This window comes from Felis catus, chromosome C1 (assembly GCF_018350175.1).
Source record: "Felis catus isolate Fca126 chromosome C1, F.catus_Fca126_mat1.0, whole genome shotgun sequence".
In the NCBI taxonomy this organism is placed as follows: Eukaryota; Metazoa; Chordata; class Mammalia; order Carnivora; family Felidae; genus Felis; species Felis catus.
In genome coordinates, this window is record NC_058375.1 from 218,467,587 (window position 1) to 218,483,920 (window position 16,334).

General features: G+C 38.8%; 1 protein-coding gene across 5 annotated transcripts in view; it reads left to right on the top strand.

The window, feature by feature from the left end:
* Nucleotides 1–16,334, top strand: part of RBM44 (RNA binding motif protein 44) — a 45,693-nt gene that overhangs the window by 24,565 nt on the left and 4,794 nt on the right. For all 5 annotated transcript variants that reach the window (XM_023259911.2, XM_023259912.2, XM_045034679.1 and 2 more), the window contains 5 exons: nt 140–219; nt 322–392; nt 2,346–2,592; nt 8,711–8,856; nt 8,995–9,139. In XM_023259911.2, the coding sequence (XP_023115679.1) occupies nt 140–219; nt 322–392; nt 2,346–2,592; nt 8,711–8,856; nt 8,995–9,118 (668 nt within the window). In that variant the 3' untranslated portion in view covers nt 9,119–9,139. The remainder of the gene's footprint in view (nt 1–139; nt 220–321; nt 393–2,345; nt 2,593–8,710; nt 8,857–8,994; nt 9,140–16,334) is intronic.

Consider the following 16,334-nt stretch of genomic DNA (forward strand, 5'->3'; position numbering starts at 1 on the left):
GGTCTTCAGTCTAGTGCTGATATTTGGTAATAACTGCGTACTAAGCTTTGTAATCATAAGAAAAAAGGTTTCAGGGTTCTTTTCAGATATCACAACAATAACGGTCATCTTCTGTTCTACATTGTTTCTCTACAAGCAGAAATGAAAAATACTGAACCTTTACGAAAAGAGAAAGGTTATTTGATACATGTTGGTGGTCTCTGCCCTTCAGTCGCTGAGGTATGCCGGGACTCATTTTTTGAGTTTCATTGTACAACCATGAATTGTTCATATTTCGATTATTTTTCTCCCTACCTTTCACAAACTTTTATTTTCTTTTAGGCTGACTTAAGGTCTCATTTCCGGAAATACCAAGTTTCTGAAATTGCAATCTATGATTCAACTAATTACAGGTATGTTTCCCACATTCAGTAAATGTGCGCTTGCTGGGTGTCTGCCGTGTGCCAGAAGTTCTGTAGTGGACATCAGCCACAGCCCTGCTAAAATCCAGGGCCACTGCCACAGAGGTTTCCCAGCCTGGTAGAGGGAGTCACGTTAGCTACGTTAAACACATTAGCTAAAGTCACTAATTGGAGGCGTTTGGTTTTTTTTATATTTATTTTTGAGAGGGGGGATGAACAGAGGATCTGAAACAGGATCCATGCTGACAGCAGAGAGCCTGCTGCTGGGCTCGAACTCATGAACCAAACCGTGAGATCATGACGTGATCTGAAGTCAGATGCTTAACTGACTGAGCCCCCCAGGTGCCCCAATTGGTGCTGTTCTTTTTTTTTTTTTTTAAGTTTATTTATTTATTTGGGCAGGAAGGGGCAGAGAGAGTAGGAGAGAGAAAATCCCAAGCAGGCTTCATACTGTCAACATGGAGCCCAGTGTGGGTCTCGAACTCATGAACCATGAGATCATGACCTGAGCTGAAGTCAGTTGGTGCTGTTCTGAATCAAATCTTTCATTGTACCTTTTGATTTGCCATTAATTTAGCTAGACGGCTTATGGTTTGGGTTCCGTTCCCAGGTGCATCAGTAGCTTGCTGAATAAATTTGGGCAAGTTACTTAACCTTTCTGTACCTCAGGCTCCCATCTGTAAAGTGAGGATAATAATAGTACCTTCATAGCTGTGAAACTATAATTAAATAAGTAAAGCAATATGAGTAAAGCCTAGCATCCAATAGTGCTCAGAAAATTGTACTTTTATTTTTTTAATTACCTTTTAGTTGAGGCTTTTATATTTTTGCATCGTCTGCATATAGTCATTTCCAATATGTATCGTGCCACTTTCTGTTTTGTGATGATTGTAGGAACATTCAAAAGTATCAAATAGTAATGGTGATAATTTCATGGAAATGGCCTTAACTGTTTTATCACTAATGATGATAGCTTTCTATTTCAGATATAAAAGTCTTTACCAATTAAGAAAATATCCTGTCTGTAGTTGGGGGTTGAAATTTATTAAAAATAGTTGTTGAATTTTGTCTTAAATGGAGTCACTCAAGATCATGTGCTTGGTTAATTTGACCTATTGGTATGTTGTTAATACATTTCACTACATTAAATTAGTTTTGTAATCCTTGAAGTATCACTTGATGTGAAATTTTTTTTAGTATTTGTTGCATCTTTTTTTAAAAAAAACTTTGTTTTTTTTATTGCTTGAAGTATTACACATTTTGTGTGGAAATTTAGAAGGCACAACCAAAAGGAAAAATACAAGAGGTTATGAAAATATATTCGTAGTCCCGTCTTTTGAAAACAACTCCTTTTCAGATTTGGTGTATGTCCTTCTGTTGACACGCCTAGAGCCGGTGCTTACAGAAAGGTGACTCATTTTCAGATGGATGGTTAAAATTCTGGCTGGATTTTCTGACTTCTTTTTTGGCCCTTTTATTTTGTCCCTATCGAGGTCCTGAGGACATTCTCTTACATATTCTGCCAAATGTTTTTAAAATTTGCCTTCCACAGTTTAAGCCTTTGATCTGCCTGGAGGTTATGTTTGTGTATAGAGATTAATTCTAATTTCTTTAGAATGGATAACCAGCTGTCCTAAAACAACTAATCTGTGTTGGTCTGTCAGCAACTTTGCAAATGTTTCACAGTAAATTTTAACATAAAATCAATAGAGAATTCATAAGAAATGCTATCTTTTATTTCCCCTCTTTAATTTGTTTTATTCAGTTACTCTAAATAAATATTCTTCCTAATTCTAATCTAAGGTAAGTAGAATAACTTTTTTATTTTTAAGAGCAGCCGTCTTGTAAAAGATACGTATTTGTCTTATCCAGTAGTTACAAAGTGAAGTTTGAGGCAATTTAAAGTCATTAACAGCCTTTCGGTTTTCTGCTTTTATGTGTTAGGTATGCATCCCTTGCTTTTAAAAAAAGCATTGATGCGAAGATGGCCGTGAAAGAAATGAATGGGATAGAAATAAATGGGAAATCAGTAAATGTGCGTCTTGTGAAAACTCCTGGAGAATGTACATCATCTCTTTCCTACAAAAATGGAATGGAGAGAAGCACCAGCAAGGAAATTAGCTCAGCCTCCTCTGTTTCGAGATTGCCCAGAACCAGGCCAAGGCAGCCGGGATCTGAGCAAGACAGTGAGGTTAGTTTTCTTGATGGATCCCGTACGTGGTCTCTGTATATGCCAGGCTGCAGTAAGGAGCTTTGCAGAACAAGTGACTCTAGAATCAGGGATCTTGAAGTGGGAATGAGAATGTTAACCTGAACCTTGGACCCAGCCTGACCTGTTCTTTGTGCCAGGCCAGTAGCTCTGGGCGGTGGAGGGGGAATGTAGATCTTTGTAGACCTGGCTAGAGACTCATTTCTCTTTACCATTAATTAGGCTCTTCACCAGTGCTTGCCAGTATTTTTTTGTCTCTTATTTCGCAGACAGTATTGCTGTGCAAGTAGTTAATTACGCTCTCATCATTCTTTTTACACAGTTAATCTTAGCACAAAATTGTTAAAACCACGAAATAAAGTGATTGTGTTATATATGCCCCCGATTCTGCCTTATCAGGGTCTTAAAACACCACATGAACAGGGATGAAGTCGCCTCACTCACTCCCATCTCTCCACTGCTCAGCAAAGTGCCTGGCATTCTAGAACATCATTCCAGAATATTGTCTTATGTTCCATTTCCTTTTCTTACGATCTCACTTTTTCCAGACTGTCATATAAATGATACCATGTACCTTATTTGTCTGAGCTCCTTTGAGATTGGTCCATGTTGTTGTGTGTATAGCATTTCATGCTGTTCATGTTTTGACCATTTTTATTGGCTTTTTTTTACTTTTTTTAGGTTTTCATTTAAATTCCACCTAGTTAATATGCCATATAATATTAGTTTTTGGTATGCAGTGTAGTAATTCAACACTTCCTTATATCAACCGGTGCTCATCATGGCGGTCATATGTTGACATATGTTCCATCTATCCCTACTTTGTTGAGGGTTTTTATCAAGAATAGAGGCTGTATTTTTTCAAATGCTTTCTCTGCATTTTTTGACAGGATCATATGGTTCTTTTTTCTTTATTGATGTGGTATATCACAGTTGATTTGCGAATATTGAACCAACCCTGCAGCCCAGGAATAAGTCCCACTCAGTCATGGTGAATAATTCTTTTAATGTACTGGTGCATTCGATTAGCTGGTATTTTATTGAGAATTTTTGTATCCATGTTCATCAGGGATATTGGCTTGTAATTCTCTTCTTTAGTGGTGTCTTTGCCTGGTTTTGGAATCAAGGTAATGCTGGCATCATAGAATGTGTTTGGAAGTTTTCCTTCCACTTGTATTTTTGGGACAGTTTGAGAAGAATAGGAATTACTCTCCTGGGAAGCCATGTGGCCCAAGACTTTTGTTTGTTGGGAGATTTTTGATTACTGATTCAATTTCTTTGCTGGTTTTGGGTCTGTTCAAGTTTTCTATTTCTTCCTGTTTCAGTTTTGGTAGTTTGTGAGTTTCTAGGAATTTGTCCATTTCTTCCAGATTGTCCAGTTTGTTGGCATATAGTTTTTCATAGTATTCTCTTATAATTGTATTTCTATGGTGTTGGTTGTGATCTCTCCTCTTTCATTCATAATTTTATCTATTTGGGTCCTTTCTCTTTTCTTTTTGATAAGTCTGGCTAGGGATTTATCAATTTTATTAATTCTTTCAAAGAACCAGCTGTTCGTTTTGTTGATCTGCTCTACTGGGTCTTTTTTGTTTCTACATTGTTTATTTCTGCTCTGATCTTTATTATTTCCCTTCTTCTGCTGGCTCTAGGGTTTATTTGCAATTCTTCTAGCTCCTTCAGGTGTAAGGTTAGGTTGTGTATTTGAGACCTTTCTTGCTTCTTGAGATAGGCCTGAGATATTCTTCCCTCTTAGGACTGCCTTTGGTTTTGAATTGTTGTGTTTTCATTTTCACTTGCTTCCAAGTATTTTTTATTTTTTCTTTAATTTCCTGGTTAACCCATTCATTCTTTAGTAGGATGTTCTTTAACTTGCATGTATTTGAGGGCTTTCCAAATTTTTTCTTGTGGTTGACTTCAAGTTTAATTGCATGTGGTCTGAAAATATGCATGGTATGATCTCAGTCTTTTTGTACTTGTTGAGGGCTGATTCATGCCCCAGTATGTGATTTATTCTGGAGAATGTTCCATGTCCACTTGAAAGTAATGTATATTCTGCTGCTTTATGATGAAATGTTCTGAATATATGTTAATCGCATGCAGTCCAATGTGTCATTCAAAGGCACTGTTTCCTTGTTGATTTTCTGCTTAGAAATATCTGTCCATTGCTGTAAGTGGGTGTTAAAGTCACCTATTATTCTTGTATTGTTATCAATGAGTTTATGTTTGTTAATTGGTTTATAAATTTGGGAGTTTCACATTGAGGGCATAAGTATTTATAATTGTTAGATCTTCTAGTTCATCTGATGAAAGTATGGCTACTCCAGCTTTCTTTTGACATCCATTAGCATGATAGATGGTTCTCCATCCCCTCACTTTCAATCTGCAGGTGTCTTTAGGTCTAAAATGAGGCTCTGGTAGGCAGCATATAGATTGATCTTGGTTTTTTAGCCATTTTGATACCCTGTGTCTTGATTGGAGCATTTAGTCCATTTACATTCAGAGCGATTCTTGAAAGATACACATTTAGTGCCATTGTGTTAACCTATTGAGTTCGTATTTCTAGTGATGTTCTCTGGTCCTTTCTAGTCTTTGTTGCTTTTGGTCTTTTTTTTTTGTCTACTCAGAGAGTACCCCTTAAAATTTCTTAGAGGGTTGGTTTAGTGGTCACTAACTCCTTTAGTTTTTATTTGTCTGGGAAATTCTTTATCTCTCCTATTCTGAATGACAGCTTTGCTGGTTAAAGAATTCTTAGCTGCATATTTTTCCCATTCAGCTTGTTGAATGTATCCTGCCACTCCCTTCTGGCCTGCCAAGTTTCTGTGGACAGAGCTCCTGTGAACCTGCTCTATCTTCCCACGTAGGTTAAGGTGTTGTTTCGTTTTGTTTTGTTTTTACCTTGCTGCTTTCAGGATTCTTTCCTTGTCTGAATATTTTGTGAATTTGACTGTGATATGCCTTGGCGATGGTTGACTTTTGTTGAATTTGATGGGAGTTCTCTGTGCTTCTTAGATTTAGATGTATGTGTCCTTCCCTAGATTAGGGAAGTTTTTAGCTACTTTGTTTGAATAAACTTTCTGCCCCTTTTGCTTTCTCTTTATTTTCTGGGACTCCTATGATACAAATATTACTCCTTTTTAATAAGTCACTGGGTTCCCTAAATCTACCTCCGTGATCTGTTAGCTTTTTCCCTCTTCTTTTCAGCTTCATTACTTTACATAATTTCATCTTCTGTATCACTGATTTGCTCCTCTGCTTCATCCATCCTCATTTTTATGGCCTCCATTTGAGTTTGCATCTCAGTTATGGCGTTTTTAATTTTGGCTTGACTAGATTTTAGGTTTGTTTTTTGTTTTTTTTTTTTTTTATCTCTGCAGGAAGGAATTCTCTGATGTCTTCCATGCTTTATTTAAAGCCCAGCTAGTATCCTTATAACCATTGTTTTAAATTCTAGTTCAGACATCATACTTACATCTGTATTGATTCAATCTCTGGCCATGAGATCTACTTCCTATTCTTACTCTGGGGTGAATTCCTTAATTTTGTCATTCTGTCCAGAAAGAAAAGAAGGAAAACAAAACAAACACAAAAAGAAAAAACAGAAACAAACTAGATCCTGGGTGTGTTTAGGTCTGCTTGTAAAAAGAACCTAGATTCAAAAATTTTAAATGAAATGAAAATAAATAAAAAAACATATCTAAAAATATGTACATAAATTTTAAAAATAATAAGAAATTTAAAAGGATTTGAAAAAAATGAAAAAAATAAAAAATTTAAAGAATAAAAGTAAACAGCAAGCTAGATCCTATTTCCCCTGGAGCTAAAGCTTTGCAGCACTATGATCAGTAGACTTGATGCAAGAGAGGGGTTTATGCTGGTCTTCTGAGGGAGGGGCCTGCTGTGCCTATTCTCAGGCTGACTTATTTCAGTGGAGATGCACCTCCAGGGTGCAGGGGGGCAGGCAGGTTAAGTGGTCCTGTCCTCCACTATGTGGCGCTGTCTTGCCCCCTGAAGGCTTTCATGCCTGATGGGTAGAATGAATATGGCCATGCCCTGCTCTCTAGCCAAGGATGAAAGATTGCATCCCTACTCTTCAGGGAACCCTCACAGAAGAGTAATCAGTCACCCTTCTTGCATCCCCCAGTTTCCATCAGAACTCTGCATTCACCCTGCCTGTGCCTGAACTTTTTTATCTCAGATGTGCAACTGAGTTTCAAAACTCCAAATTTAGGCACTCCTGCTTGGATTGGCACTGTTCCTCTGGGGGAGGGTCTCCCCGCACTTTTGCCATTTGCTTTCTGACCTTGCAAGGAAAGTGGTGGCACGACCCCGCAGTGGTTTGGAGTTTAGAGCAGACAGCCTGCACCCTGCTCACTGCCCTCAGCGGCCGTCCCGCTCCTGTGCCTGGAACCGTGCAGCACGTTAGCACCACCTGTTCTCGCTCGTGCAACTGCACCCCACTTTGCAACCTGAGCACCTTTAAGCCAGGCACATCCCCCACCATAGCAGAGTGCTAAAAATTCAAATTTTGCCCTCTGAAGCTTATACTACTTTGGGGTAGCCTCCATAAGCAGGCTCACTCCCCACGGCTGGACCCACAGTTATATCTCCCCCAGGTCAACTCTCCACACCTGCTACCTTCCAGAAGGTGGTCACTTTTCTACTTGTAGACTCACAGGTTTTGTTCTCTCTCCGCTTGATTTGTAGGGTGTACAGAAGTATGTGATAACTATCTAGTTGTGTTGGAGGGATGAGACAAGCTTCGGGTGCCCTTACGCCGCCATCTTGACTTCTCCCTCCGAGTTAATTCTTATTTAATATGTGAGATATTGTCACTTTTCTTTTCTCAGATTATCAAGATTTTTTCATCACATTCATTTATTCAGAAGAGGCTTATTGTCTACAACGAGAGGCAGAACCTCTCTGCTGCCTACTCATTATGTGACTGGGCAGATTACCTAATCTCTGTGTCTGAGCTTCCTTATCTTAAAACGGGAATAATAGTTCCGACTTGGCAAATGTTGTGAGGTTTAAATGAGGTTAATACAAAAAAAATTTTAGAACCGTGCCTGGCACAGAAAATGCACTCAGTCGATGTAACTATTACTGTTGTTGTTTGCCAGTAATTGGGCTCTTTCTTAGAAATCTCCTCTTTTCTGTGGCTGAGCTATCAATTGTATCCCAAACTTTTATTTATTCAAGTTATTATACACCCATTGTATACATAAATACTCTAAGCACTGGGAAGGCAGCAGTGAACAAAACAGACCAAAAAATATGTGTTCTTATACAGCCTAAAGCTAGTGGAGGAAATACAGTATTAAGCAATTAAGTAAAATAGGTAATATTCTGGGATAGGTATAATATTTTATATATCTCAGCCTTTTTATTTAAACTTTAAAGTCTCAGCCCTTCCTTTTTTAAACATTTATGGGATATACAGTGGTTTCCTACAATTTATAGCCAACTTTCACAGTTCATAGTAATTAATCATTTTATTTTCGTCTGTTTGATTGGATTGTAACTTTCATAAATGGAAGGGGTTCTAATTTACATCACTAGCTTTCCCTCCATAGTATGTGGCCCACTTCTGGACATAGTTTGTATTGATTATATATTTAGTAAATAAAATGTAGGATATTTACAGTTACCGTGTAAACCAGCCTTCCTCTGTCAGGTTGGGTAAGAATTAAGCCTCCATGCTCTAAGCCTAAGATACCCACTGTATATGGTGAATTAACCTCTCTTCTGTGCACCAGAAATGGAACTAGCTATGTCCTATCTTTGGGGAAATTGAGAAAGTAGTTGATACCTTTGTTCTGTGGGTCAGATGAAGAATCCCAGTTGAGAAAGACTGATTTAGACATAGCTTCAAATATTTTGTAACTACTATTAGAGAACAGGTGTGGCATTTTTTTTAACTAACATGGCTCTGAACACGGCTCAAGGAAATCTGCTTGATGTAAATAATCCCAAATCAAAGTAAATTTCTTAGGAATTTGGATTTTACCATTTATAATTTTAAATTCTGTTTTAATTACATAAGCTGTCGTGTCTATATAATGGTTCCTGCTTTTAAGAAAACTTTAACATGCTTACTTAGGGTGTCAAGAAGAATTGTAAACAGATTGAATCTCCTAAATTATTACCTGATACTCCTATTCGATTCATACCTCCAAATACGTTGAATCTGCGTAGCTTTACCAAAATCATGAAGAGACTGGCTGAACTACATCCAGAAGTTAGCAGGTAATGAATGACTTCAATTGTGTTTTAAGTGGTTTTAGTATTTTTGTGTACAAATATAGTTCAATGCAAGCTTACCCATATTTAGAATGTACTACTTTGGAAAGGACAAGTGCTCATGTGTGTTTTCCTTTTGCATAGAGACCATATTATAGATGCTCTTCAGGAAGTAAGAGTAAATCATAAAGGTTTTCTGAATGGCTTATCTATTAATACTATTGTGGAAATGACTTCATCTGTTTTGAAAAACTCTGATTCCAGTTAGGAATAAAAGAAGCAACAAGAGGTAAATTAAGCATATCTTTTATATTTAAATATTACTTAAACATTGTAAGCTATTGGGGCGCCTGGGTGGCTCAGTAGATTGAGCATCTGACTTCATTTTGGCTCAGGTCGTGATCTCAGAGTCATGGGATTGAGCCCCGTGTTGAGCTCCATGCTGAGCATGGAGCCTGCGTAGGATTCTGTCTCCCTCTGTCCCTCTCCGCCACTTGTGCTCATGCATTCTCTAAGATTAAAAAACAAATTTTTTTAAGCTATTGATTTTGTTTTCAAATAGAAATAGTATTAAATTTAAAAATAATGATATTATAAAATTAAAAAGCAAATACACTGTATTAGTTAACTCTTAATGCAAAACCGGTTACCCAAAACTTAATTGGCTTACACAACATTTATCATCTCATAGTTTGCAGGTCAGGATTCAGCAGTGGCTTAGCTGGGTGGTTTTAACGTAGGGACTCTTGTGATGTTGCAGCAAGGTGTTGCCTGGGCTGCAGTCATCAGGAGGCTTGACGGACACTGGAGGATGTGCTGCTAGGACGGCTCATTCCCAGGACTGTTGGCCACATGGGCCTCACTGCATGGGCCTCTCCTTGGGGCTGCAGTATCTGTACATTGTGGCAGCTGGCTTCCCCAGAGCGGAGCAAGATGGACGCTCCAGTTTCTTTGTGACCTGTCACACTCCGTGGTTTCTGTCATGTTCTTTTAGATGTGAGTCACTGTGTGCAATCCATACTCCACAAGAGGGGATTAAGTTCCATCTCTTGAAGAAAAGTATATCAGAGAATTTGTGTATATGTTTTTTAATTACATGCACCAACATAGGATCTTTTGTTATAGTGAATGGGGATTTGTTTTCACTTATAGTTGTCTAGGTGATTAAAGCCAGCTTTTATAGACAGCAGCTCAAAAAGCCGAATAAATTTAAAGAATATCTGTTTAAACAAGGCACTGGGGAGCTGTCGAGGTAATGAGGAATCGGTGGGCCAGGGTACAGCGATGAGTCTCAGGGAAACGTGCCCAGTGTCGGGACCACTTTTTCCGTGCTATTATTGGCAGAGGGGGAGCTAGTTTAAGGGACCCTCGGATCGCCTTGAAGCCAGGGAGATGGTGCGTTGGTGAACTCTCAGCAATGGGTTGGAACCTCAGCAGGTTAAGTAACTGAACCAGAAACAGAGAGTTCCTCAGAGAGACTGTAACTCAGCTTCAGAAGTTATTTCCTAAGTTGGAGGGATCTGGGGTTATTTCTTTCATGCACCTAGAGGAAATGAAGACAAGAATTCTCTGGAATAAAGCAGTATCATTTTAGGCTTCAAATTATTTCTGCCAACAATTTTGCACATACCAGTTATTTTGTAAATAAGAGCGCACAATCCAAAATAACTAATAAATGAAGTGAGACCACATGAATGAAAATTAGCATAAACACTAGATTATAGAAATTACCCACAGGGACTCCAAATGTTTAAGTTAATCAGACACATTAAAAAAATATATGCTTATAGGGATGCCTGAATGGCTCAGTTGGTTAAGCATCCAACTCTTGATTTCAGCTCAGGTTGTGATCTTCCAATTTGTGAGACCAAGCCCTGAGTCGGGTTCCCACCCTTGACAATGCAGAGCCTGCTTGGGATTCTCTCTCTCTCTCCCTCTCTGCCCCTCCCCAGCTTATGCTCGCGCTCTCTCGCACACGTGCGCTCTCTCTCTCTCAAAATAAATAAACATTTTTTTAAAAAGAAGAAAACACATATTCTTACATGTGACAGACTGTTGCAAAAATGGCCAGAGCTGTTCTCTTCCCTGCACTCATGACCGTGTGCAATGTGACTTTGAGGCTCCTTTCATCAAGATGTGCAGTCTGTTTTCCCACCCACTTGAATCTGGACCAGCCTTTTGACTTGCTTTGACAAGTTGTGCCATTTCGAAGCCTGGTCTTCAAGAGGACGTGATCACTCTGCTCTCTGAAACCACATGAAGCCCCATCTGCTAGAGGACAAAAGATTACAGGGAGGACAGCCAAGGCATTCCAACCTATAACCAGCTGCCCCCAAACGTGTGACTTGGCCTAGATCCGGAGATCACCTCCCCAGCCTGGCAGCTGCCCCTGAAGGCCCTAGTGAGCCTGACCAGGACAAGAAGAATCACTCCCCTGAGTCCAGCCCATTGCTGAACTGTGGATTTATAGGCTTGAATAATGGCCATTGTTTCAAGCTACTAAGCTTTGAAGGTGATTTATTACACACAAAAGCTAACATTCAGATTTATTATAGTAAGGGGAACAAAAGACAAGATTGAGAATTTCAACAGAGAAATGAAAATCTTTTAAAAATGGAAATTCCACTAACAAAAAATGAAAAACTAAAAGTACCGAGTTAATAGGTTCCATGGCATCTTAGGCAAATAGTTAAAGTGAGACTTAGAAAGATGGGTGAGAAAAAAACTGTGGAATGAAGCAGAGAGAGAAAAGGTTGGACAACATGAGAGAGAAGGTAGGAGAGAGGCACTGTGAGATGCTCACTGTGTGTGCAACCGAGTTTTAATAGGAAGGAAAGAGAAGGAAGAGGGGCGCCTGGGTGACTCAGTCGGTTAAGCACCTGACTCGATTTTAGCTCAGGCCATGTTCTCACAGCATGTGAGTTCAAGCCCCCATTGGGCTCTGTGCTGACAGCACAGACCCTGCTTCAGATTCTCCCTTTCCCTCCCTCTCTGCCCTCTTCTGCTATCTCTCTCTCTTCCTCTCTCAAAATAAATAAACTTAAAAAAAGGGGGGGGGGAACAGAACAGACATAATTTGGGGGGAAAAAAGATGGCTGAAATATTGTTTTAAATGGTGAAAAACATCAAGCCACAAATTCGGTAAAATCCTATTCAAATCCCAAGCAGGAAAAATAAAAAGACTTCAGTAGATGAGAGAAAAACTGCTTAATAAAACAAAGCTAAAAAGAAAATGTATAAAACAGCTAGAGGAAAAAGAATTTACCTAAAGAGTACAACAATTAGATTGACATCTGATTCTTAACAGAAGCCATCAAATAATTCTGCAAACCTTGGGTTCTTTACTCACAAAAAGAGCCTTCAGGAATAAATGTGAAATATGTTTTTACTCAAGAAAAAACTAAGATAATTTGTTTCTTAGAAAACTTGTTACAGTAAAGAAAATACTAAAGAGTGTTCTCTAGGAAGAAGGAAAGTGATTTTATTTTATTTTATTTATTTATTTATTTATTTTGCATTTTTTAAAGTTTACATCCGAATTAGTTAACATATAGTGCAACAATGATTTCATGAGTAGATTTCTTCAATGCCCCTTACCCATGTAGCCCATAACCCCTCCAGTAACCCTCGGTTTGTTCTCCATATTTAAAAGTCTTTTAGGTTTTGTCCCCCTCCCTGTTTTTATATTATTTTTGCCTCCCTTCCCTTGTGTTCATCTGTTCTGTGTTTTCAAGTCCTCATATGAGTGAAGTCATGATATTTGTCTTTCTCTGACTAATTTCGCTTAGCATAATACCCTCTAGTTCCATCCACGTAGTTACAAATGGCAAGATTTTATTTTCTTTGATTGCCGAGTAATACTCCATTGTGTATGTGTGTATATACTCCATGTGTGTATACACACACACACACACGCACACACGCACACACCACATCATCTTCATCCATTCGTCCATCGATGGACATTTGGGCTCTTTCCATACTTTGGCTGTTGTCAATAGTGCTGCTATAAACATTGGGGTGCATGTGTCCCTTCGAAACAGCATCCCTGTGTCCCTTGGATAAATACCTAGTAGTCCAATTGCTGGGTCAAAGAGTAGTTCTATTTTTAATTTTTTGAGGAACCTCCATACTGTTTTCCAGAGTGGCTGCACCAGTTTGCATTCCCACCAACAGTGTAAAAGGGTTCCTCTTTCTCCACATCCTTGCCAACATCTGTTGTTGCCTGAGTTGTTAATGTTAGCCATTCTGACTGACAGGGGTGAGGTGATATCTCAGTGTGGTTTTGATTTGTATTTCCCTGATGATGAGTGATGTTGAGCATTTTTTCATGTGTCAGTTGGCCATCTGGATGTCTTCTTTGGAGAAGTGTCTATTCATGTCTTCTGCCCATTTCTTCACTGGATCATTTGTTTTTTGAGTGTTGAGTTGGATAAGTTCTTTATAGATTTTGGATACTAACCCTTTATCTGATATGTCGTTTGCAAATATCTTCTCCCATTCTGTTGGTTGCCTTTTAGTTTTGCTGATTGTTTCCTTCACTGTGCAGAAGCTTTTTATTTAAACAAGGTCCCAATAGTTCATTTTTGCTTTTGTTGCCCTTGCCTCTGGAGACGTGTTGAGTAAGAAGTTGCTGCGGCCAAGATCAAAGAGGTATTTGCCTGCTTTCTCCTCGAGGATTTTGATGGCTTCCTGTCTTACATTGAGGTCTTTCATCCACTTTGAGTTTATTTTTGTGTCTGGTGTAAGAAAGTGGTCCAGGTTCATTCTTCTGCATGTCGCTGTCCAGTTTTCCCAGCACCACTTGCTGAAGAGACTGTCTTTATTCCATTGGATATTCTTTCCTGCTTTGTCAAAGATTAGTTGGCCATACGTTTGTGGGTCCATTTCTGGGTTCTCTATTCTGTTCCATTGATCTGAGTGTCTGTTTTTGTGCCAGTACCATACTGTCTTAATGATTACAGCTTTGTAGTATAGCTTGAAGTCTGGGATTGTGATGCCTTCCGCTTTGGTTTTCTTTTTCAGGATTGCTTTGGCTATTTGGGGTCTTTTCTGGTTCCATGCAGATTTTAGGATTATTTGTTTTAGCTCTGTGAAGAATGCTGGTGTTGTTTTGATAGGGATTGCACTGAATATGTAGATTGCTTTGGGTAGTATCGACATTTTAACAATATTTGTTCTTCCTATCCAGGAGCATGGAATCTTTTTCCATTTGTGTGTGTGTGTGTGTGTGTGTGTGTGTGTGTGTGTGTGTGTTTTCTTCAATTTCTTTCATAAGCTTTCTGTAGTTTTCAGTGTATAGATTTTTCACCTCTTTAGTTAGATTTATTCCTAGGTATTTTATGGGTTTTGCTGCAATTGTAAATGGGATCAATTCCTTGATTTCTCTTTCTTTTGCTTCATTTTTGGTGTATAGGAATGCAACTGATTTCTGTGCATTGATTTTATATCCTGCAACTTTGCTGAATTCATGAATCAGTTCTAGAAGTTTGTTAGTGGAATCTTTTGGGTTTTCCACATAGAGTATCATGTCATCTGTGAAGAGTGAAAGTTTGACCTCCTCCTGGCCGATCTGGATGCCTTTTATTTCTTTGTGTTGTCTGATTGCAGAGGCTAAGACTTCCAATACTATGTTGAATAACAGTGGCGAGAGTGGACATCCCTGTCTTGTCCCTGACCTTAGGGGGAAAGCTCTCAGTTTTTCCCCATTGAGGATGATATTAGCGTTGGGTCTTTCGTATTTGGCTTTTATGATCTTGAGGTATGATCCTTCTATCCCTACTTTCTTGAGGGTTTTTATCAAGAAAGGATGCTGTATTTTGTCAAATGCTTTTTCTGCATCTATGGAGAGGATCATATGGCTCTTGTCCTTTCTTTTATTGATGTGATGAGTCACATTGATTGTTTTGTGGGTATTGAACCAGCCCTGAATCCCAGGTATAAATCCCATTTGGTGGTGGTAAATAATTTTTTTAATGTATTATTGGATCTGGTTGGCTAATATCTTGTTGAGGATTTTTGTATCCATGTTCACCAGAGAAATTGGTCTATAGTTCTCCTTTTTAGTGGGGTCTCTGTCTGGTTTTGGAATCTGGCCCTGGACTCATGTTTTGGGGGAAATTTTTGATTACTAATTTGATTTCTTTACTGGTTATGGGTCTGTTCAAATTTTCTATTTCTTCCTGTTTCAGTTTTGGTAGTGTATATGTTTCCAGAAATTTGTCCATTTCTTCCAGATTACCCATTTTATTGGCATATAATTGCTTGTAATATTCTCTTATTATTGTTTTTATTTCTGCTGTGTTGGTTGTGATCTCTCCTCTTCTTGATTTTATTTATTTGGGTCCTTTCCTTTTTCTTTTTTTATCAAACTGGCTCGTGGTTTATCAATTTTGTTAATTCTTTCAAAGAAGCAGCTTCTGGTTTCATTGAACTGTTCTACTGTTTTTTGGTTTCAATAGCATTAATTTCTGCTCTAATCTTTATTATTTCCTATCTCCTGCTGGTTTCGGGTTTTATTTGTTGTTCTTTCTCCAGCTTTTTAAGGCATAAGGTCAGGTTATGTATCTGAGATCTTTCTTCAGAAGGAAAGTGATTTTAGATGAAAGGTCAGAGGTGCAGGAGAAATGAAGATCAAAATGTGGTATATATCAATTAGTATTGACTGTATAAAAGAAGAATAATGGTATTTTATAGGGTCCAATATAAATGTAGGACAGTAGTAAATCAGTTGAAAGGGGATTAGGTACTGTTACTAGTCTAAACTCCTTGTAGGTTGGGAAGAGGGTAAAATGTACGACGTTGAGGGTCCCCAGTACTACCCCACCCTCCCAGGTTCGGTGATTGACTTGGAGATTTCACGTGACTCACCATATAGTTGTACTCACGGCTATGATTGGACGGCAAAATCCACAAAGGGAAAAGCCACGTAAGGTGATGTCCAGAAGGCACCAGGCATAAGCTTCCAAGAGTCCTTTCCCAGTGGGGTCACACAAGATGTGCTTGTTTCCTCCAGGAACGACTTGTGACAGCACATATGAAATGTTGTCCACCAAGAAATCTCATTAGAGAATCTGGGCCCAATACTTTTATTGGTGACCAGTCACATAGGATCCACTGCCTAGCACATACCAAAGTTTCAGACTCTCAGAAGGAAAGCAGCTGTTCAGCATAAACCACATTATTTTTACAGTTTTAGTACAGTGAGCCACTCTTACCACTTCTGGCATTGCTGGGAATCCTTCCAAAACCCAAGTTCCTAGAAAGTAGCCAAGGGCCAGCCTTGCAAGCAGATCTTCCTGAGGAGAACAGTCCTCGTCCTGCTCTACTAACTCTCCTTTGACGCGTGTACCGGTAGATACCAGACTGAGAAGTAGAGGATGCATGTTGTAACCTTCGGTGTAATCACTAAAAGAATAATTTTTAAAAGCATGCACAAAATGAAATTGGAGTCTTCCCTTACACCCTGTACAAAAACGAACTCA